Source organism: Teleopsis dalmanni, chromosome 1 (genome assembly GCF_002237135.1).
Source record: "Teleopsis dalmanni isolate 2A chromosome 1, ASM223713v2, whole genome shotgun sequence".
NCBI classification, from domain to species: domain Eukaryota; kingdom Metazoa; phylum Arthropoda; class Insecta; order Diptera; family Diopsidae; genus Teleopsis; species Teleopsis dalmanni.
The window spans coordinates 58,346,977-58,372,224 of NC_051846.1; the positions used below are offsets into that span (position 1 = coordinate 58,346,977).

The following is a 25,248-nucleotide window of genomic DNA, read 5'->3' on the forward strand; positions in this document are numbered from 1 at the left end:
AGTTTATCTAATTTAATATTTTTATAATAAATTCGAACATCTTTCTTAATTGTATAAATAATAAATTTTTGCATAAAGCAACTTCAATTTGCAACTGAAGAGTTAAATTAATTAAATTCAATTAATTTAAGCATAAATTTTATAATACAAAAAATGAAACAAACATATAAAATGAAGATGATACTTTGATATCTGATATTTTACAAAGTAAGGCATTAACTAATAAGTTAATTTTTGTTTAAAAAAATTTAACTTATTAAATATTTAAATATATTAAGAAAATGAACTTAAATTACTTAAGAATACAAAACCAGTGCAGAGCTATAATAAATTGAAAATATTAACATTTTAGATAAAAGACTTTTATGGATTTAGAACAAGGATTGATTTTTGGATTAGAGTATGATTGGATGATACAAAGAACGTTACGCATTTTTTTTGTTAGTATTAGAAATTAATCAAACGCCACAAAATTAAATTAGTTAAAACTAACTAAAAGCAAATGGAATGAGTTAAATTATACAATGATTACGTACCGCTCAATAGAGCTAACATTGCCAGTACGTTCTGAAAACTCTTTAAATTCATCGTTTGATTTAATGTTATTAAGTAGCGTTTCACCGTGTTTAGCAGCAGCAAGAATTTCCTCCTTTAAAATTAAAACTTTTTTATTACTTTTATAAATAATAAAAACATTTTAATTTAAAACCTTTAAACGATCATAATCTGCACCCTGATCATCCAGCAGTTTTTGTGTAGCTTCAACTGAGTTTGGAAATTCTGTATCATGTATGGCTTGTATGAAAATATCCAATTCTGAGGAAACTTGATGGGTTAAACTCGAAAATTTTTCCAGGGACTGTAAAAAAACCACATTTTCAGTTATATATATTTTTTGATAAAATTAAATAAAATAATAATTTACTATTCGCTGTTGTATCCATTCATGATGTGAGTAAATTAGTGTTCCACCCATATCCACAGTTAATTGTGATTTATCAATATATTCATGTAAATCGTTAAGTGCGGAGCATATAACCAAACGAAAACGATATTCATCTTTGGAAAATTTTGTACTAACTTCAGATATTGCTTTTTGGAATAAACCAGAAGGGCGTAAAACGTATACGACATGTATAATTCCAGGAAAGTAGATCTAGAAAAGAAAATATATTAAGCATTTTATATATTATATATATATATATACCTATATAATATGTTTCAGTCCCTACTATATCTAAACCCATTCAAACAGAGTAACAAATTTGCAATTAAACTAATTGATATTTATTGGACTAAAACTTTAATGATTAACTTTTAGCAAATTTTTCGTTTTTTTTGACCCGCATACCTGTTTCGCAGGATACTTTGGTCTTTGCCATATATATATATAACTTCAAAATCAAACTTCAAAAAAAAAAAAAACTAAAAATAGTTAGTCTGACGATTTAAACCAATTAGATGTGAAATTGGTAAATTATGTAGGAGCTAACATCAAAGATATATTTTCAGAAACCACTGATGATTGGTATTTGGCAATATCAATAATAATAATAAATATTATTATTTTAAATATTTACAATATATTAATATAATATATTTATATAAAATATATAATTTTATATCTAATTAAGTTCTCTTCAAGTTCTAAATCTTCTCTAACCTCAAAAAACCTACTTGAGAAAAATTTTGAACAACTGAATAGACAAAAGCATCCAGAGAATGGTATTTAGCAGACTTTCTGGAAAATCAGTACAAAAATGTGATCCATAAATTCAACGTTTGTTGAAATTACTTTAAATCTTGATTTTTATTTCTGCTCTTCAAATTTATTAAACAAACAGTCATACATTGTTTACGATTATATGAAATATGCACTATTGAAAAAACTACAAAATTTATCACAATAATTAAGTTGCATATACTATTATTTATGATAAATCTTCAGTGATAATTATGAGCGTAGAAGTACTCATAAGTTGAGGACCTTATATAATATTAACTCTATTTTTTCAGATCAACACATTTACTCCTAACATACTAGAAATGATAATAAGTCAATAGTAGAAAAGAGTAGCTGAAGCCTACAGAGACGGTACTAGAATATGGATCATATCCTGAATATATAATTTATATACTCTGCTAGGTATATTCCATAATGTCTAATGGAGTTTTCAAGTTATCAACAATTTAATCTAGTTTCCTTATAAATTAAGCAATATATTGAATAAAAAAATTCTTTTAATATTAATTTTTTATAATAATATAACATACAGAAATACGTTGAAGTGCCGTTTTAACTGATGTCCATTTATCTTTACGTCGGTCAATTATTAAATGAAATCCGAGATCAGCATCTTGCAGTCTACAATAAAAAATATATTAAATATTAATTACAAAAAATTTGATTCATAAAACTTCACACTTACGATGGCACTGACGTAAGATATAGAATAAGTTTTTGATAATCCGCATCTTCCAATGACAGAAAATTATTATTATCAGGAAATATGATAAGTGGGCATCCTTCCTGTGAACGGCCACCTATAAACGAAATGCAATTTTATTTAATTTTTTTTATTAATATTAAAATTATTATTGATTAATACAGTAAACCCCTTATAACGCGGAAGATTGGTCCCGCGTTATAGAAAAACGCGTTATACATTCTGCTCAAAAAGTACCCGGATTTTGTTGTTTGTTAATTACTTAAGTAATAGACCTTATTCAAACATTTTTTTTGTTATGTTGGTACACCCTTTCTTGACATACGGTATAAATTTGAGCGCCATCTGTCAATTGTTTACAGCAGCTGTTAATGTGAAACTACCTCAAGTGCATTTAGCGATTTTTACTATGGAAAATTCTTGTTGTACGCGATTTTTTGACTAAACATGGCACCACTGTCATCGCTCAGGCACCATATTCGCCAGATTTGAATCTGTGCGACTTTTTTCTGTTCCCAAAACTCAAATTGCCCCCTCGTGGTAAGCGTTTTGAGTCGATTGAATCGGAAAAAGAGAATTCGCTAAAGGAACTAAAAGCCATACCTTTACGGGCATACGAAAAGTGTGTGAAAGATTGGATTAAGCGTTGGCATATGTGTATCGCTTCAGAAGGAGCATATTTTGAAGGAGATAAAATAAATTTGGAATAAAATTTAAATTTGTGTGTTTTATTTACAAAATTCGAGTACTTTTTGGGCAGAAGGTCCGGGTATTCCCGTTTACACCGTATATACACGTGCAAAGGTACGCGAAGCTAATTATGAACTGTACAAATCCCCGCGTTATATGGGGGAATGTACGTACTGTACGGGGGATTGAAATCGCGTAATATAAAAACAAATTATAAGGGTACCGCGTTTTAGGGGGTATTACTGTATATGCATTGCGTTTATTATATACCTGTTATAATAGCATGTTGTGGATGTAATAAATCTGCGACATCGCCAATATTTAAAACGCCATCACCACTCATAACTGCTGCCTGTGCCGATGGACTTATATGTTCTAATAATGAATTTATGTTCTCAGTAGGATTTCGTATTGTTGACAAAGCCTCTGTAGCATACGGTATACTCTGAGGATTTGCATTTGTTTGTGATGAGCTTGTTGAACTACTCGAAGTATTGCTTATCACCGATACTTGTTGCAACGATGATATATTATTACAAGCACTGTGAAGACTTTTACTAGGCGACGAACCAGTAGCACTCATAAAGGATTGATGTAGTACTGTTTGTATAGATGTCGCACTGCTTACAGAAGTTTGAGATTCAAGCATATGTTGATTTATCAATTGTTGCTGACGATGTTGAGATGCACTCATGACCAATGCTTGGGATTCCGTTAAGACATTTTCCACGTCATTATCTGTAAAATAAAGTAAATACGAGGTTAAACAATTTGTTGAAATTCATTTGCTTTGATTAAATAAATAGAATTTTGATGCTAGACTTTAAATAGATTTAAAAAAAAAATGATTCTAATAAAATATGTATATGGCAAAATACACAAAGCTGCCAGAAATGTTGACTGAAAATGGTGTTATGCAAACACTTCTGTTTTTTTCCTGTTCTATTTAAACTGAGAACTTATCACTTAAATGAGTTGGAATACAGAAAAGGCAGAAACTCGTACTTTTGCCGGCCGGTGTTACTGAGTGTTTTATGTGTAAACTTTTTAGCCACAGGCAAGTAGTTCATTTTTTATTTATAGCTTGAATAATTTTTTATGCTCATCTGTCTTAGAGTTTCGCAGTTGTGTCCCATATTTCGCTTCATGAATGATGGTTTGGGCGATGTGCCATTATACGGATGTAAACAGATACAGCACTTGAATGTGATTAAAATGAAAAGTTTAAAAATTTTTAAAGCAATATTTTTATGAAGTATTTAAAAAAATTGAATATAGATATGATATTGGATGATTTAAAAATTATCCGCCTTTTTTGGTAAATTTTTTAAGTATAATTTTCATTATTGAAATTATTATATAGTTTATAGTACAATACATTATAGTTTAAAGAACATTATTATTTATAACCTTTTGCCATTTTTCGAGTAACTTCAAATTTCCATCGGTCTAGAAAATCTGTTATTTATTGAGCGGTTCTTCGGTCAATAAATTTTTTACCATATAGAAAGTTTTATAAAGACTGAAACAAATGGAAATCAGATGGTGTATGGTCCGGGCTATACGGTGATTATACTTAAATTTCCCAACGCAGTTCTGTCAATTTCTTTTGAATTATCAAAGATGTGTAAGGCCTAGCATTGTCATGATGGATTACAACTGCTTTTTGGATGGTAACTCGGTAAATCAAATTTCCTTTTTTTTAATTTATGTAGTACTAATGTTAATGTGGTTAATGTTTAATGTTTTGGCTATATTAGGACAGTTTGCAATTGCAAAATTTGATCAAGTTTTTTAATGTTATAATAATATGCGACATGAATATTATTATCGAAATATTTGGAATAGGCTAGAGAACATCACTTTCAGGTCCAGTTTGTTTATGTAGCAGTATCACCTTTTTAGAGTAATAAAGCCTAACCTAGCGTATTTCTTTCCGATAATTAACTCATTTTTAAATTAATATAACATTTTACATAAGCCATGAATTACACAACTTTCTTCACAAAAAATTGAGCCTGAAGTGTAATCTTTTAAACAGATTTTCATTTGACATAATCGGACTATCGTTGTCAGGTACATGGGTTGCTATCCATATGCCATCTAGTGACAAAAAATGGCGCGTACTTTTTATATTTCCTAATATAAAGTTTTATTAAGATACTTAGGTTTTTGTTAATAATTTCATATATTAATCTACAAATAAGCATTACCTAACTAACATAACCATTTTGGATTAACGTTTAATAAAATATATTCAAAGCATTTATGAGAATGTTTACTATCATTACTTTAAAGGATACCCCTTTTGAGCGAATTAAATTTTTAAAATGAAATTACTTTTATAATTGTTTGGAACAATTTAATTTATTTTGTGGAAAACCCCCTTGAACTGACTAAAGTTGGATGACGAAGAGTGTTAATAGAGTTTTAAAATATTCAAGTTGTTTAAAGAAATTATTTTTTTTAAGCTCTATACTTGTGTGATTAATAAAGAAGTACTTTTTTTACTGGGATTCCAGGTGATTACAACATTACTGTTGATAATTTCTATTGGAAAATAAACTTTTTGTTGATTTTTTTTTTTTTTTGGAGTGGGATGAATTATATTATTAATAAATAAGGAACTATATATGTGGGATGTACTTATGAAAATAATGTTTAATTAAATATATAAACGTGTAGAGTGCCTTTTAATACAATGCCATAAAAGAGTAAGTTATTTATTGGTCTAAGAAAATAAAAATAAAATGGTTTAGTATTAGTCAGTCAGGAATAAAAGAAGTCAAATAAGACTCAAAAGAAGACTGTATCTTCTAATAAAGTATTGAAAGAGTGGATCTATGAAGAGAAAACTAGTAATAATTAATGTACAAGATTAGAGTTATTATTTTTTTAATGTTCCCTTATGATTAAAGACTAATAATGAGTTGTGAAATCTTAAAATTTTTTATTTTTAAATAAATGCAAGTTAATTAAAAGAAATTTCCTACACAAACAGATTTGGATTTGAATTAAAAATATACGTGGTCTATAAATAGGTTCTGCAGGATGATGTTTTTGCACAAAAGAAAAAAGCACAAAGATAAGGGAATATAATTAACTATAACATATATTAATATATATATAATAGAATGGGCAAAAGTAGTAGAATATGTAAAAAATTGTATAGCATATCGGTCTTATTTAATATTAGAATATAATAACTAATATATATTTTATAGCTCATCTATTATTTATAACGTGTATAACGTGTAGTTTATTCTTATACTCACTATTATACAACTATTTATAATACGACTATTATACTATAAGTCGACGGACGACATGTGTCACAATCGCTATTTTAATTATATTTATTTATATATTAATTTAAGATTCACTAATTATAATGTAGAAATGAAATTTAAAATGAAAATAAATATATATACATATATATATATATAATACTTATATCTTTATATAAATCTTAAATTGAGTAAGGATGATTACAGCTTTATGGCTGGATGAAAATGTTTTCTCAAAATAGAAAGTTATTCGTCTGAGGGGCTAAGATTGGTATGTGGCTTCTCTTAATGTACACTTCTTCTTTATATTGATGAATTCTAATTTTACCATAGATATTGGAAAGTCTTTGCGATGTTTCTAATTTTTAAAATTTTTGACTGAACAGTTTGTAGGGATTCTACAATTAATTCATTCACTGGCGTTGCCACAAAATTGACACCTAATTATCTAAATGACTTAATGGTGCTGTTATTCAGTAGAACTTTATACTTTAAACTCAAAGAAAATTGCTTGATGATTTGCTTAAGTAGCTTGAAGTTTAATTTTGAGCCATTTGTTTAGATGAAGAAGTATACTTGGGAATATTTTGAACTTTATTTTACTATTTCAAAATACATATTTAAGTTTAAATTTATAAAAACAGTGAAAGGAGGAAGGGGAATAAAAAAGAAAATGATTATAAATTTTAAATGCTGTATAATAATTATTTCCACTTTATTTATTCTTAGTCATTGTTATTTTATGATATTGACAACATTCTTCAATTGTTGCAAAAAAAGTTTTAAGTTTTTAAACTTTATAAAATGATTAAATATAGCAAAAAAAGTCTCTTTTCTAAAAAATGAAACATATTTGAAATTGAAATATGTTTTACTCACGAAGATTTGGTGTTGTATAATGTGTAGGTATATATTCTTAGGAAGTTGTTTTATATTATGTCAGCATCAGTTGACATTTGTAATTTAAATTAAAAAAAATAATTACAAGTTTAATCATATCAACTTATTAAAACATGATCTGTAATTGCAAAAACCTTTTTTTTTCCAGTGCATCTATAATTAAAGCAATGACTGTTTATGAGAAGAATTGCATTGTTTTAGCAAATGACATTATTTTGACGTGTCTATTGTTTAAAGATAAGTTCATGTTTCTTAAAAATTCACAGAAGAATTCTTATAAAAAATATATAGAAATGCATGTGGCGTTTGATGCAAATAAACAATTGAAGCTTGGATTTTGGTTATAAAGCTGCAAGACTTCGAGATATCTCATTGGGAGTACGAGATAAAAATGCAATTATAAATACACACATTTAACAGATTTTATTGTATATTTTCTAAAACCACAACATTTCTCATCGTTAAAAAAAATTATTTTTTATTACATAAACTCATTATATGTGAATGTTGAAAAAAATTTATAATAGAAATATATTAGTCCAAAGTTCTTCTTATAAAAAAAGGTCTAATTGTTAAAACAAATATGACTTAGAATCGTACTTTGTGCTGAAAATTTTCTCTACAGAAGTAATTAGAAATTATTTAGAAGTAGGGTTTTTGCCTATTTATTAGAAAAAAACTAAAAATCTTTACAAAATTACAATATAGCAGAAATAAGAGACAAAAAAAATCACTTAAATTCATAACAAGTACAGTTGATTGAAATATTAAAATGATTTAGAAGGACATTTAATTAAACTGAGCAGGACTCTTATTCAGCAAAAGCTAAACAGATTAAGAAAATTTTTGATTTAATTATATATCCTTAGGTAAAATGTTATCACGCTTGCAATGAAAGTTTATGCCGTATATAGGAAAATATAGAAAATATATAGAAAAATATAGGAAAAAATAATCTTTCGTTATCCGGTTGAAGTTTTTGAAATACCCGTGTGCCACGCAGTGAAATGTCTTTAAGAAAATATCGGATTAAGAAACTACGGAGTATATAATCATTCAATTAATATTTTATATTTATTAGTTTACAAATATAAACAATTTGTATTAAACCTAAATTAGTTAGATCTATATTATCTAAATCTTTTTGTTTTTTCTGCTTTTTCTTACGATAGCTCCTGATGATTATAGGGTCATAACTAGTATTTCAAACATTATTTGAATTGTCTAAAGCTTCAAGCATTTAAATGCCTGAGTATTCTTTCGCTCGAATCTCGAGGAACTGTTCGAAAACTTTATTGTGTTCGAACATTTGCTGTTATATGGTATTACATGATAAAAACAAGACTTCGATGGTTTGTTTGCAAAAAATTTAACCAAGTGATTTTCAGTGACTCTTCCATCGCCTAATTTTTTAACACTAATAGCGTTTTTAAGAGACCAAGGTCCGGTGCATATAAAAAATCTTCTCTTTCTGTTGGCAAATTCTGATCGAAATTTTTATAAATTTGATAGATTTTTCATTCAATCTGTCGAGTTGTGAGCAGTGAAAGAAATTCGATCTCCCGTTGCACCAGGCTGGAGCAGTATTTAATAGACAATACTCTTACAAACTAAACGCTGAGCATAACACTGTTTGAAAACAATGTAATTGTTTAAATTTGTTTTTGAAGGATCAATGGCATTCAACAATAATCGTTTGCATTGGATATTATCGTATTTAATCCATTTTTCATCACCCGTAATGATTCGTGTAATCGTACTGCGCTAGTATCGTTGTACTGCTCAAATAGTTTGAATCATTTGCCTTGACACTTCCATTTCAGTATAGACATATATAGTTCCATGTTGTACATGGGACAATATCTGTGCTCTCTTTTGCATATGTTCTATACAAGTTCACATCAATTGTTATCAGTTAACTTAAATGTTTAATTTTAAGAATACATTCAAATTCTTCTAATCTGAAGAACAGATGTCTTACCATGTTTAGTGTACTTATATATAATACAAGTTCAAGATCAATCAATATTTTTTTTTTCAGTAAAATTTAATGTTAGCTTATCAGAACAACATTTCCGCAACAATAACAATAGATCACATATTTGTAATGACAATAATAAATTGTTTAATACTAAAAATAGCTGACTCTTTTTTTGGACACTGTATATAACTTACGTCACAAAATAGATTTGATGTAATGAATTCTCTTTTCACTTAACGCTAGGAGCCGATAAGACCAGCGCAATAAAAACAATAACAGTAGCAGCAGAAAATAAAGAGCTGTTAAAGACAAAACTTGTGGGAACAATAAAATAAAAAAAAGAAAAGAATAATAAAGCCATAGGAACTGTAAATTTCTATAGAAAACTTTTCATTACATATTGTTAAAAAATTCTTAAATTTTTTTTTGTATTCGAAAAGAAACATTTGTCTATTAATAACGAATTACTGAAGTCATCGCCATTTATAACCAATTGGCAAGTTTTTTACAGGCAATCTATAAAGCCTTTAAGAAAATCCTATATAATGACCTAGTGTCTATATTGCCTAAAGAAAACTTATACATCACATTGCCGTACATTGTACAGCAAACAAAGAACATGATTCATTAGGTAGCAAACTACATTGATAACGGAAAGTATAGAAAGGTATAAATAGATTACTTCAAAGCATTTCATTGATTTTATTTATATTTTTCCGAAAACTACTATTAAGATAACATTGAGAATATTGATTAAATGTAACAGATTAAAGAAGGTTTACATATATTAAATAAAATTAAAAAATAAATTGATATGTATGTAAAGGTAGATTTCAGAAAAGAGGGCTAATATTAAATCAATGTTGTTTTATGTGAAATTGCAATATAAAGAAAGTTAGAAGTATTAAGGGGTAATTCGCGTCACTGGCGGTACCAGTTTATATTACCCTGGAGACCATCAAAAGAAGTACCTTCCTTTACTTTCTGCAACTCGCCAATAACAGATGGAAAGCACAAAGGTCATGTGCAACTTCCAGGTTAACGTGGCCCATCTATAATAAAAATAAATCCCTGGAACTGATCAAAAGAGATCGCGTAAACACTGCAAGGCTTATGGCAGTTCTTACTGGTCATTGGTGTATAGGAACTCACGCAGAGAAACTGTGTATTCCCTATAACTCTCACTGCTGAAGTTGTAGAAACCCGCAGGAGAAAGAAACAATAATACATTTTCTCTGTGAATGCCCAGCTCTAGCATCCAGAAGATATAGGTTTTTAGGAAAATACTTTTGTGATAGTTTATCAGACTGCTCAATGGTGAAGATGAAAGACCTATTAAATTACCTAAATTCAGTGGGATGGATTTAGTCTCTACTCTTCTATACTAGGGTTCTTGCGAGGAATGTGGTAACAAAACGGCGAAAAATCGCTAATTGATGTACATTTGAAGTTATCTTATGACCTGCCACTGCAACCAACCAACCAACCAAGGGGTAATTCTTCACTTCCCGTTTGATTGTAAATAATTTTTTGTTTTATCAAGAGAAATGAAATGTTACCTCTGTTGCTAAGTATATGGATGTTGTCATAACGAAGGATTTATTAATATTATTTAACATGTACTGCAATCTCATATTATTAAGTATAATAGCTTTAATTAATGAATTCATAAATCAAGTGCATAGGCAAACCAAAATGCTCTGACGTAAAACTGTAGATTACATCACATACAGTATACAATAGTCATTTTTATATAAACCTACAAGCATCATTATTGGAAGTAATTGATATTTGCTTATACTAAATGATTATCAATCAAGTTTTTTGTTTTCAGGCTACTTTACTATCTTAATCGGCTAAGACTCTAAGTGATCAGTATTGATGTGATCAATATGTTTTTGTTAGTAAAATAACAACCGATTCTAACCGAGCAGTAGTCACTCAACATTTCAATTGAAGTTCAGAATATCTGTTGTTGAGTATGTCTTTATATCGGGGATATAAGCTTATATCGGGGATGCAGTAGCCCTTTTCTAGTTCAAAGGCGGATAGGTTCAAAGAATGTAACTAGAATTTTCATTTGCTTTAAAGCTGAAATAAGATTTTATATTTCGAAAGAGTTCTAAAGATATACCTATAGTTTTTTATTAGTTTCTCTTAAAAATAATTATACTATATACATAATATAGTATCATTTTATTAATTTGAGTTGGATTTAACCAATATCGCTTGAAATAGCTTGCCTGTATACTAGAAAATTGTGATTTGAGTTTTTATGAAGACATTCATAAGAACAAATATGCTGAAGTAGTTAAATTAATAGTTATTAAGTACAATTTTTTTATAAGATAAAAACAGTAATATATGAATATGGATATGTATACTATATACATAATGAAGATGAAGTCAATATTTCAATATAATATAGAACACACAATCAAAAATTTATTAATTTAAAAATTAACTAAGTAATGTTTTTGTTATGGTTAACTTCTATTAAAGCCAAAACTATAAACTCGCAATATTAATGTTTGTCTTACACATAAATATTTAAATGTTGGAGATAAATAATTACATCTAAATTAGAGGTAGCAATTACTAAATTTCATTAGTATTTTATGGAAGTTTGTTACAATTTTTTAGCAATGAATGTACCTACCAGAACATTAATAAAAGTATATACAATTCATATACAATTTCATAAATAAGTCCTAATGTTGAGGAAAAAATCAGGAACATCTAATAGAACAATATACAGACATTTTGTGATAATAATCTGCAAACTAAAATTCTTCTGCAAATTTCAGATTAACTAAAAATAATATAGTATACCATTATATGCTTTTTTAAATATTTTCTTTAAGTTGAATGCGTATCTAAATATCAGAAAAGTGTGTAAAATATACTTCCACAATAAGCTTATGTACGTGATATCTTAGACGATATAAATAGGTGATAAAAAAAATGCTCATCAGTCTAGAATTTCCTATGCGATTAAGCTTTTATTTTATAGATTAAAATTTATCAGATTTATTTTTAAAATTGATATATGTACAATGTCTTTCTATAAATACGCATTTTAATGTAACAGAAAAATTAAAATTTGCTTACATTATATTTGAACTTTACATTATCAATTATTCAATAAAATATATAAAAAACTAATTGAGGCTACAACTGATATTCGTTTTCGTAATAAATTTTATTAATTGTTTAAGAAGGCAAAAAATAACTAAAAAGCGAAAAATGAGTGGCAGACCCCCTCTTATACTAAACCAACCCCGACTGGAAATATACTACGAAAGCACATATACTTTTCATATTGTGTCAATCTGCTTGCATTTACGAAGAGTCATTATTTGACAGGTGTACGTCCAGCTGGATTTAGTGTATCCAGCATGGAGTTTGGCAGAATCTACTAGAATGAAGACAAATTGTAAGATATGATTGGATGTCTAGTGTGTTACATTACAGCTCTCTTTAAGCAAAGAGTTAACTTGTTACGAAATTCTTGCTTTAAGAAATTGACGGAGGTGTTAGTAGTTGAGTTTATAAAATTTCTAATCTTCTCATATATATATATTCGATTTTATTAATATAAAATCTAATGAACTATGATTTACTACAGTTGGTTTAGAAGTTGCGTTAAATTCCCTAATCCTTTCACAACAGTTTTTAAGTGTTTCTGAGACCCAATATTTTTTCTATTCGATACTGTCACAATTAAAAAAATAATAATAAATTTATAAAGCTGGCCAATAAAACCACAATGTGCTTTTAGTAGCTGCAGCGTTTTTTCTTCTTTTCAAGCAGAGGATGAAGTGGACCATAACCTCGCCACAATCCGCGGCTTTCGTTATATAACCCTTGCTTTCTGATTTAGATGAGCCTAGTTCACTAGGTATTAAGTCTATTTTCTCATTCCTCTCTCCCATGATTACTGGAATGAAGTTTCCACATTGCTGTGAAAATCTTCTCCTTTCATTCCTAAGAGGTAGTTTTAGTGGGTTGAAGTCTCCCATTGTGACTTACGATGCTTTCCACCTACAGGAAAAAAACAAAAAAAAACAACCAGTTGTGTTAGAAGATATGGTTAAGGAGATAAAGAAAGTCATTTAATGGATCTCAGGTGTGTATGAGTGTCACAAAATTTTCTCTCTTCGAAACAATCATGATAATCAAAATAAGAATGATCTTTTACGATCAAAACCAGTTATGATATCATAACAGGTATCAGGTGTGTATGAGGTACAAAATTTTATCTTTTATAATAATCAAACTAATAATAATAAGCAATTTTAAGGGTCTATCATTTTAATCAATTGGGTGATTAGAGATGTTTGAGGAGGTGAAGTAAATCATTTAATAGTATTGCAATGGGTGTCAGGTGAGTATGAGTTCCAAAATGTTCACTAATCCGGACTTTTATATCAATTGAAATAAAAATCAGCTTATAAGATTTGTTATTGGAACCAGATGGTTTACTTACTGAAGATATGTTAATTGTGGTGGTGTGAGATAAGACATTTAATAATAATACAACTGGTACTGGATTCATATGAGTCTTAATGATTTTTATATTTGGTTGTGTCTTGAAAGTAAAAAAATAATGAATTTATATAGTATGTTAATTAAAGCTATATTTATAAATCATGGTTAATGAGACGAGATTACTGATTTCACAACGGGCCACAGATATGTCTGTGTTTCAATGTTTTCTCTTTATGGAACTATCACAATAATGAATATAACATGGTTTGTTGGAGGTTGAGGAGGTGTGGTTAGAATTACAATGATATCACAACGGAGGTACAGGTCTATGTAAGTCTAAATATTAACTATAATGTATTTAAAGCTCTCTTAAAGTAATAACATCAAAAATTATAAAGAAAATAACCTTTTATTTGAACTTTTACAATTTAGAAAAAATTGTTAGTACTATCTTTTGTTTTCAGAAAATATTCTCCTCGGAATACAATTTTTTTTTGTTAACATTATACAGGCATAAATTCTTCCAGTAGAATTGTTTGCTTAACAATTAGCATCACAACAACATTTCGCATCATTAATTTTTAATTGTGAACAATAAAAAATAAATAATTTTAATATGTTGTTAGTGGGGTTAGTACTCTTCTTACATTTTTGAACACGTTTATAGTAGATTTCGTCAGTTAACAAATTCACTCAGAACCTTTTCAGCGCCAAAAAGAATTTTTTTTTATTTTTTTTTTATTTTTTTTTTTACTTTATGACCTTCAAAATTAAACCGCATTTAATTACAGCACATCACAGCGATTTTTTCAAACAGTTTTTGTGTTTAAAATGACAGTGCAGAGATAAAATTTTCTATTGAAAATAAAAAAGCGTGACTTCGTAGTATTAAAAAAATAAAAAAAATATTAAAAAAAAATTGCAATTTATTTTTATTCACAACTTATTTAAAATTACTTCACTATTTTTCAAAACAAAAGATAAATTATTTCCGTTTTTATTTATTATAATAAAAAAATTATATAAATTTTGTCAAAACACAATTTAAAAAAAAAAATGGTATACTAATTATCACATTCTTTTAAAACATTTAATTTATATTTTTTTAAATAAATTGCACATATATATTTAATTATTATTTAATTAAATGTATTTAGAACAAAAAATTAACTAAAGATCCCGTCTCTTACGTTACGATCTTCTTGAAGTCACACATCCCACGATCGCAAAATAACTGAGCTGAATTAAACAATTAAAAAATAAATAAAAACAGAGAATGAGGAGAAGAGAAACTTGTATGAAAGAAAATAATAGCAAAAGAAAATAATAACAAAAGAAAATAATAACAAACGAAAATAATAACAAAAGAAGGGGTAAAGTCATGTTTTCTTTGTGAATTTTCACCACGAAGTGTGAATTCAACACAAATTGCAAAATATTAAAGAGCGACAGATAGTTTGAAAAAAGAAGAGTGAGAGATCAGAAAAGAGAGAGAAAGAGAGAGATATAATCAGAAGTTTATTTAATCTCTGTTTACATTTCTCACATTGTTTTTCATATCATTTTTTATATATCACACATTTATTATTATTGTTATTTGTTTAATAAAATAATAAAATAAAATTTATGACAAAATACCGGCCAATCAATTTTATAGGTATCGTTAAATAAACTAGGTATATTTATATTTATAACATAAAAAAAAAATAAAAAAAAAAAAAATAAATATTAAAACTGAAATCAATTTGATGAGAGAACTTTAAAATTAATGGAGTTTTTAAAGATTTCTTCTTACTTGGTTCCTACTTTAGCATCGTTAAAAGTAATAAAAATCTGATAATACTACTCTACACTTCGAGGCCATTATGGATCATTTTTTTGCATTCATTACTGGAAAGACCTTTATATAATTAAGTTCAAGGAAGTTTAAGACTATTAACCTTAATAAAATAAAAGACAAGGACTGTTGATAACTTTAGTAAAGTTTAAAAAATTATACTTAACTAATAATTTTTTATTTATAAATGTTTTTCAGTTTGAATCAGTACGTTTTTTGGAAGTTATATATTTTAGAATAAAAAGTGATCGGTAAAATTTTTGATATGTACTGTTAAAATTGCATTAAAATTACAGCAGTTGAGTAGGTCAAGTGTTTACAAAATGAAACATTTTCAGCATTGAAAATGTGTACACAGACCCTTTTTTCTAAAACCATTCATAAAGTTTCAAGCGCTGTTTGTATACGGTAAAAACAAGTGGTAGCCCGCCTGATGCAGTAGGCTTGACTTACTTAGACACTCAAACTAACCCCATTCAAAGGATTTTACGTAATAATACGACTACTTCAGATCATGTATTTGGTTACATGAAAACGGCAATGTCTCTTCAATGCCAATATTGGTGATATCGGACAGATATTAGAGAAACGGGGACCCTAGAATAAAGGCAACACACTTTTCATTTTTTGTTTTAATTTCACAACTATGATAGTAGACTGTACATAAATTGCAATTGGCAGTGAGTTCCAAGATTAATTAGTTGCTCAGTTCTTTTCTTATATTAGACGAACCATGTTATATATGGTAGTTTGAAAAGTGTGCTCTACGTGCAATCTTTAGTCTACTATTTTATGATATTTTATACGTATGTAATAGCCAGTTTAACTGAAATAAAAGGGATCTAAAGTGTCTTTACGATGGTTCTGTAGATCTGATATAGGAACAATGTTTCATTCGCAGACAATTATTTGTGCTCAAATGAGCTATGGTTTTTGCTTTACTGGTCCTTTGCCGTATATTATATGCATATATATGAATATAATTATTTTTATATAATTAGTTTGCCATAATAAAAATTTACAATAAAAATTTTTTCCAAAGTATATTCAGACAGTATTAATATTATAATTTTAAATAAACAATATTAAAAAACTAAATGATTCATGTAACAAAAAAAACAGATGTGGTTAATGAGTTATTCCGACAGTTAAAGTACATACTTTCAAATTTTAAAATTACCGATAAAAAAATATTCACGAAATTAAAAAAAAAACTACAAAAAGTACAAATTATGATAAGAAACTTAAGCACGTTCGAACCATTTATATCTGCCTTGTACCTTATTACTCATGAGAGACACCTAAAAATAGCAATTCAATCACAAGTTATCTGAATATACATTTTAGATGAACTTGGGAATAATTTTTAATAACTGAGAGAATCTATTTAAGAGTCAGGCATTGCAGATGTAACAGAAAAGTACGACTTTGTTTTGTTCGAATTAAAGGAACGATAATAATTTCAAAAGTCCTGCTTGTTATTTTTCTTCGCGTTATTAATGTTTACATTTATCATCTTGCAAAGGTATACACTTCTAGAAATTATAAAGGTGATGCAAGAGATTTCACTGTCAGGTTAGTCACTTCAATTCCAGATAAGTCTTTATGTAAGGGAATTCACATTACAGTTAGCTTTATGGAGTGAATCTAGAAAAGAGATCTTGAACTAAGAATAACTGTATTATTTATAATAGAGGTTTGGATCGTTTGTAGGACAGACCGGAGCACATCACAATTTTCGTTTTTGAAGCGATTTCAAAGGCAAGGGCAACAGACATGCTATTAGTTAGCTGAAATGACGTCTACCGCAAAGAGCTGAAATGACGTCTACCGCAAATCAAGTGCTAGTAGTATTTTATTTATGATACTCGATTTGCACCTTGAAGAGGTAATGGAACACTCTTTGTTAATTTGTAGTAGGGATGAAGATTGATTTATTTAGTCCCAGAGTCATGGGCACTCACTAGTTTATTTTGTTAATAATTTTCTTTATAAATGCCTCTTTATAAATAATGCCTCCCGAACATATAAACACAGCAAGTAAAATTGTTAATAAAAACTTTCATAGCGAAAGTAACAAAACTCCAGAAAAATATGCTAACATAAAAAGTCAAGTACGGCTTTGGATCAGTTGGTTAAGGTGCGTTGATTCTGAGTTTCACATTTGGCAGGACCCGAGTTCGATTCCTGTTACTTACAGTCTCAAAAAATTATTTACGAATAAATAAATACAAGAATTATTTCCTAAACCACTGATGATGGGTATTTGGCAATACTCGAAACAGCTTAAATGATAACATCATGAAACGCTTTGTTTTCTGAGCATCTAATTCTAGACTTCAAACTCAAGTCAGCTTATATTTTTTCTATATCTTACATCAAAAGTTTATTAGAAACGCTTTTAAAAAAACCCTAATATTTATTTATATGCACGTAGGCGTATATATAGGGGTATACATTATAATAGAAGTCCAAAATGTCATATATGTGTAATGACAAAATGGTGTAATTAGTGCCTATTTGAAATAGAGAAATTAAACACAGTTGAAAAATATTGTTTTAATTTTCAAATTATGAAATTCTTTTCAAAAGACTGATCGTAGAGTGCTTTGTAAGCGAAAAGTGATTTCAATTTATTGACATTAATTTTGCAATAAATAAATTCAAACAAAAAAACCGAAAAGAATTGAATGAAATCAATTACAAAGGCTTTATAAAGATGCCAAAAGAGAAAGTATGTATCTATGTTTCTGTAGGCGATGGTAATATCTCAATTGGCCATCATGAATGTCGTCATAAAAGTTCTTTACACTTTTCCTTTGACAATTATTTCAGTTGTAATGTTAATGGGAGTGCAGCCAACAATTGACACTAATGATTGCGATCTGGGAAAGTAATTATAAGACATGGGGTGGAGATAATTCGGTTTGACAAGAACTGCATTTCATTATTAACTTATTGCAGTTTATTAATGAAATTCAGCACATGTCGTAAGTGAAGAAGAGCAGCAATCGATTTGATTAACCAGGTATCGATTAGTTTGTATTGGTTTTTGGTTCATAAGGTCAATAAACGTTAAACCTTATGCGAAAAGCCTAAAGCGGAAACCAGAATTTCGTTTTATGTATCACAAATACTTTTATTCTCTTCGTTATAAGCATATTTTTATGTAGGTAAGTCATGAAATGTAAGCAAAAGAACATAAAAATACTGGAATGCTAAATGTAGGCGGATACATTTGATAAGAGAAATATTTTCGAAATATTTAGCACTTAGTCCATTAAACAAACAAGCATTTCAGTTCGCGATAATCTATATTATATAATGATTCACTTGTCTGAGCATTGACCAGTTTCAGATACTTTTGAAATGTGTTCATGTTAGAATTTTCGTTGCTAACTAATATTGTTAGCTAACTAATGTTTCTTTAATTATCTTTTATACCATATATATATTAATTATCATTAATAAATAGCAGATAGAAATTTAGGGTAAATTTAGTATATCATGTTTGGGTAAAGCAACCACATTCGGAAACCCTCCACCGCAAACCCATAGCATATTATTCCTGTTACAACTGTAGTCCTTAAGTTTACTTAATTGCTGTATTAATGAATAAGCTTTAAATTTTAAAGACTGACATTCTATGTTAATATGATCAGTGCAATCTCTGATCCAAATTTTTAGGACTCTTATGTATTTAGTCTTTCAAAAATTCTTTGTTAACAATATTCCCTCAAACATTAGCGTGTACAGTTCGACTTACGACTGGCACGCATTGCCTCAAGAGTATTCTAACCCCTTTCCTGGCGGGCTGAATATCCATTTACAGTATGTTTATTATTTTTCAATATTATTATTATTTTTTAATAACATTCAGCTAAAGATGAATTCGTTTTTCTACATCATAGTAGTATACATATCTAAATTGTAATATATCATTAATTATAAGGTTTACCATCTTTTAACAAAACCTAAATTTTGAGTAAGTTGCGTTGTCGTAACTAGGTTTGAACAGTACTCAAAGCAGCTACATCTAGATAATATAGACAAATTTTCAATTTGAGAAGGTTCCGTACATTTAAAATGTACGTATTTATGCTACTTAAAAGGTTATCCACAATTTTTCGGAAAAGCATGTCAGTGATATACTAACTGCTTAATAATTCTGATGTTAATTAGAAAAAACTAAGTCTCTTTAATCTTAATTATGCAAACTTTCAAAATACACATTAGTCAAATTTAAATTAATTTTACATTATTTGTAGTATCACAATTATTTTTTTTTACCAGGTGTGTGCATTTGTTTCCATAGTTCTGTATTTACACTAGATATGTAATTTATTGTTTTGTACTAAGTGTTAAGTTTTATAATAAACAAATAAATATTTTTATTAGACTATAAATGAATTTATCTAGTTTTGGATCAAAAAATAAAATCTGCACATATGAAGAGAGAACTCATTAGTCATTTTTTGAAGAGAAACACTTTATAGAAAGAGAGGTCCGGGTACCAGCTTTACTATTTGCCAAACATCAAAAATTTGTTGGTTTTAAGAGATCATAGTTAAGCAATATTTTTGTTAAAAAATCAATGGGAGATATATCATTATATATAGCCCAGTATATATTTTTAAAGATGTATACTGCATTGTTCATACATAATTCAATACGACAAGAGGCTAAAACTCTATTTTGGAATTTAGATCTTTGTATATAGACCAATATCAAATTGGGAATTCAAACACTTTGATAAGAACATAGTAGTACTGAAATAAAAAATTTGGGTCAAACTATCCTGAGATAGAACAGTTAGGGTCTGTTGTAGCACAAAAGATCAATCATGGTCGCGGTGCTCTGCTCAAATGGGAGCTAATACCCTGTTCTTTCTTATTCTTATCCTGAGATAGATATACTAAGTTGAGAATTGGTTCTTAAGTCAAATAAGTTATATCCTTCACTAAATCTAACTCGAACTATGCAGTAAAAATATGGGGCCTTGGAATTCAAATATCTAAGAAATCAATCGGTTTCAGTCACAGACTCTTAAATTAGCAGTGATTAAATTAGCTGATTTGTGGCAAAACATACTATTTACAGAAATTTGAGGTTATGGTATCTGAAAGAAAAAATACATAGTTAAAGTGAAAGATATATGAAGACAATTTACAAAATTATCTAAAAATGTTAGCTATAGAGGTACTATAAGTTGCTTTCTAAATATGATGAAGTAAATATATTTTATTTAAAAATTATTGACACATGGGTTTTAAATTGTACTAAAGCTTATCATTTCATTTTCTTATTATTTTCTAAGTAGGCACATTTCAAATTAGAATAATATTGGAATAAAAAAGAAATTTGAAAAAATATTATTTTCAGTCAAATATAAAACAAAATAAACAAATAACACCTATAGTCAGCAGGCAGTATATAATAAATGCCATGCGATCATAATACTTGTAAATTGCTTGAGAAGAGATAATGATAGAATATAGGTATACAAATTTAAAAATATTGCGATCGCGATATTTATTATAAGTTATAATAAATAAAATACTATATACACATACAATTCTTATAAAGTTGTATTTTAGAAATTTTGGGTTTGCGTATGGAATAAAACTATTCTAGGTATATTAAGTGCATATTCCGGATACTTTTAAAACAGATAACATTTAACTTTTGTTTCTTTTTGCATATTCAACAATTTACTATACTACATTTTATAAACAAGTTATGTGGTACAAATATGGCAACTGAGAAAATAAATTTGGAATAACTTTTATATTTCTAAGGAAAAAACAAAATGATAAACAAACTTACGGTTGTGCAATATATGTATATCTGTTATTTAGTTTTAGAAATTCAAGTAAATTAGTGAAAACGGTTTAAAACAATCACTATCACGTTGGACAAATATATTTTACTTACAAATTTTTATGTTCTATCCACGTCGTATTTACATTAGATAGAATTGAGGATACAATAATGGTGAAATATCGCCCCAATCATACCAAATATTATAAGGATGAGCGCAGTAATGCAACACCCAGTGCGGCAGAAAGTTTTTTTACTTTCAATGCAGTAAAGTTATAAAGTTTATTTAATTCTTTTCTAATTGTTCAAAGACAATAGGTTACTAAATTGCGAGATATATTAGCATTGAGCAATTAACATTATTTAACAGTACCGCTGTGAGCAGTTGTATTTCTCAATACTTTGAGCAGAATGTCACCATAAACGTTATTCATATGGAATTCAATAGAAGATAGCAGACACTATAGTAATTGCACCAAAGGTGTTGGTAATACTTAAATTAGTCCTGTTCTATTGCTTAATTCACAACAAGGTAATCTTATACTGAATTATATCAATAGGTCTAGGAAAAACAAATCCATTCTTTTTGCATGAACGCAAAAAGAATAGCTAGGATGGGCCGATTTAGGTCAAATATGCGTCGTTCTGTTTGATAATTTGTTGCTATTTTGAATATAATTTCATTATGCCTCTCTCATAGAAATTCTTGTCTCTATTGGTAAAAAATTGAGACAGTTGTTTTTTACAAGACTTTCTTGAAGCGAAATCATTCGCCATGCACAGAAACACATGGTAATCACTTAGTCACAGGTCTGGACTATAAGGTGGACGCATAATAACTTTCCAATCAAGCTCCCGAAAATTTTGGCTTTTATACTGATGGAATACAATTTCTGTCCCATTGTACAAAGCTGCCCATGTCTGGCAATTGTTTCCTTCAGGTGGTCCAATTGTTGACAGTATAATTCCGAGTTAAGAATTTTGTAGTAGGGGAGCAGCTCATAGAAGATAATTCCAATCAATCCAACCAATCACATCAAGCACACAGCAAAATCTTCCTGTTAACAAGCCTTCAATCCTGGCTTCGCCATCGTTTTAGCCGGTTCACAGCGATTCGATAACAACCGTTTTCAGTTGATGTTGTTGTAAGTAATCCACTTTTCATCACCAGTCAACAAACGCTTCAGAAATAGGTCAGGCTTGTGCAATCGAAACAGTACCGGAATGGAATCGACTAAACCAAAATTGCGCATGATTAACTGTTACAGTATCAGGACCATAAATATACTTATATCTATAGCTGCGCCTGGTTTACGTTTTCGCCTTTATCAAAGAAAAACTATAAAATAAGTCGTATTTTCTCTTAGCTCAAACAGAACTGAGTCAACCAATTATCAAACTGTCAAAAGTTTTTTTAGTACGATATCTTATTTTACTAACGTCATCTAGTGTAACCGTAGCGGACTTATACAATGCGGAATTCAGATATTTAAACCTATATATTGGGAAAATAATGAATTTTTCTTTACTCTACTTAATGTAAAATGATCAAAAGCAAAATATATAGTAGCATTACGATTTGTTAACTTAATAAAATATTTTAGAAAAATAATTAAAAAATTAAATAATTCAAACATAATTAAATGATCGGTAATTGGGTTTTCAACATAATTAATAATAGAAAAAAAAATTATTTAGCTAAAGACAGTTAAAAAATAATTCAGTTGCTATTCAGCTTTTTAATTAAATATCCAATTTATTAAAGATGCTTTCTTTTTTAACTAATTTACTTAATTATTTTAATTATTTTTTTTTTTTTAATTTTTTTTAAAACTTATTATGTTTAATATAAATTTATAACGTTTTTTCCTACCAAGCAAATAATTAGAAATAATTTTACTAAAAAATTAAAAGAAAAAAAAAAAACTACAAGTCATTGAAATAATTGAATAAGATTTTCTTTAACCAAATTTTCTTTTTTGAGTAAATAACACCTCGGCAATGTGTAACATTTGGATAATGAAATTTTGATCACAATACAAATGCAGAATATATTTTGACTAAAAATTGAATCTACACAATTAAATTTTTCTTTCATGTGTCAGATATTTGGCATTTTATTACCTTTGATGCAGAAAGTGGAAATGATTTACACATAGAAATTACTGCAGATACTCACATGAACTGCTTCTACGATTCTAAAAATGTTGCAAATTTGCAGTTGTGTGTTAGTACTTGAAATATATATACAATTATATATCTAAAAATGTAGAAATTTAATTTTGTTTTGGCACTGACGTTAAAAGAAAAGGGAAGAAAACACTTTCACGTTTAATAACTTCAGATATCACGAGTAACATAAGCACACACATTCGATAGATACGTAGAAAATACGAAATTTTTTAAGTAAAATTTTGAATCTTTCACCTTTTCTTTGTTTATTATGTTTTGCTTTTTTTAGTTAAATAATGACAACGAATAAATTACGCAAAGTTTTTAACAAATGCACTTTGAACACATTTAATTAAGAACTCTCAATTAAAGAAAATAATTTAAAAGATTGACATTTCATCTTATGCCATTTAAGATACAAGATACAAGATACATCTCACAAAGCACCAACCAAAGTATGTTTAATTTTTTTATTATCGAGGCACGCATACAAAAAGTAAAGTAAATATAATTATCTTATGCGGCTTGAAAAGAACATTCAACAAATTATTTCTGCAATAAAACTTTTAAGCACTTCGTACGTGCGCTTCGGTGCGGGAACTGATGATGACTTTGCCGGCTATCTGTGAAAAAATTTCATCAAAATCAAGGCAAACACCAATAAATGAAAATAACAATCATACCGAAGAGTCATGGGGAAACAGAAACATATATAAACAATAAAGAGAAAATTATTAAGCAGTAATTAAAGCTAAGAGAATTTTGAAGAGTTGATGGGTCTAGCAAAAAATATAAGAGAACGATCTGTTAATAATTTTTTATTATTTATATTTTTCAGTTAAATGTAAATAAATTGAAATAATATTATAAAAATAATTTTGTTTTTTATTTAATATATTTAAAATTATTTAGAATAATTTTAAGAAGTTCGTGATTTTAAGATAGACACTTATGAACGCTATCAATAGAATAATTCAATGCTTTAAGACCATTTATTTTAAAAAGTCAAGTCTTCTCCTTAAATGTTTATATTTTATCATAACACTCAGTTTATCCAAGAGACATGATTTATGTCTACTATAGAATAGTTGCATACCCACCAGAATAGAGTACGCAAATTCTTTACGAATGGGTCGTTAAATTGGTGAGAGAGAAAAAATAAGAACATAAACATGAGATATGGCTAGAGATACTTTTATTCAACTTAAAAGGATATGGAATTATTGCAATACATTTACCATGTATCTAGAAATTAGTAAGGAAAAATGAAAGATCATAAGCCGAGAGTATGGAACAGGATCTTATGCTTCCATTCAGTAAGAAATTTAGGAGCTAAAATGTTTTAATCAATACCATTACTACGAAGTATGATATTAATGATTTTAAGAATCAATAAGACTAGATGTACTCTTATTAAATTTGAAACAAAAGTTCAACAAAAAAACCATAAATCCAAATTAGAATGATGATGGAACTGCAACCAAATAGCCACCATACTTCAGGATATTAGTATGCCATATATTCCCCATATATCTAGAAATTTGTAAGGAAAAATGTGAGACCATGAGCAGCGAGTATGGAACAGGATCTTCTACTTCCATTCGGTAAGAAACTTAGGAGCTA

The 25,248-nt window shown here is 28.1% G+C and overlaps 1 protein-coding gene across 1 annotated transcript in view; it reads right to left on the reverse strand.

Moving 5' to 3' along the window:
* Window positions 1-23,709, reverse strand: part of LOC119682029 — a 60,212-nt gene extending 36,503 nt beyond the window's left edge. Inside the window, exons 1-7 of the mRNA XM_038095366.1 lie at window positions 23,633-23,709; window positions 3,408-3,875; window positions 2,430-2,544; window positions 2,275-2,365; window positions 926-1,156; window positions 710-859; window positions 537-649 (exon numbers count right to left, since the gene is read on the reverse strand). Coding sequence (XP_037951294.1) covers window positions 537-649; window positions 710-859; window positions 926-1,156; window positions 2,275-2,365; window positions 2,430-2,544; window positions 3,408-3,831 — 1,124 coding nt within the window. The 5' untranslated portion in view covers window positions 3,832-3,875; window positions 23,633-23,709. The remainder of the gene's footprint in view (window positions 1-536; window positions 650-709; window positions 860-925; window positions 1,157-2,274; window positions 2,366-2,429; window positions 2,545-3,407; window positions 3,876-23,632) is intronic.
* Between the last annotated feature and the right edge of the window lie 1,539 nt (window positions 23,710-25,248).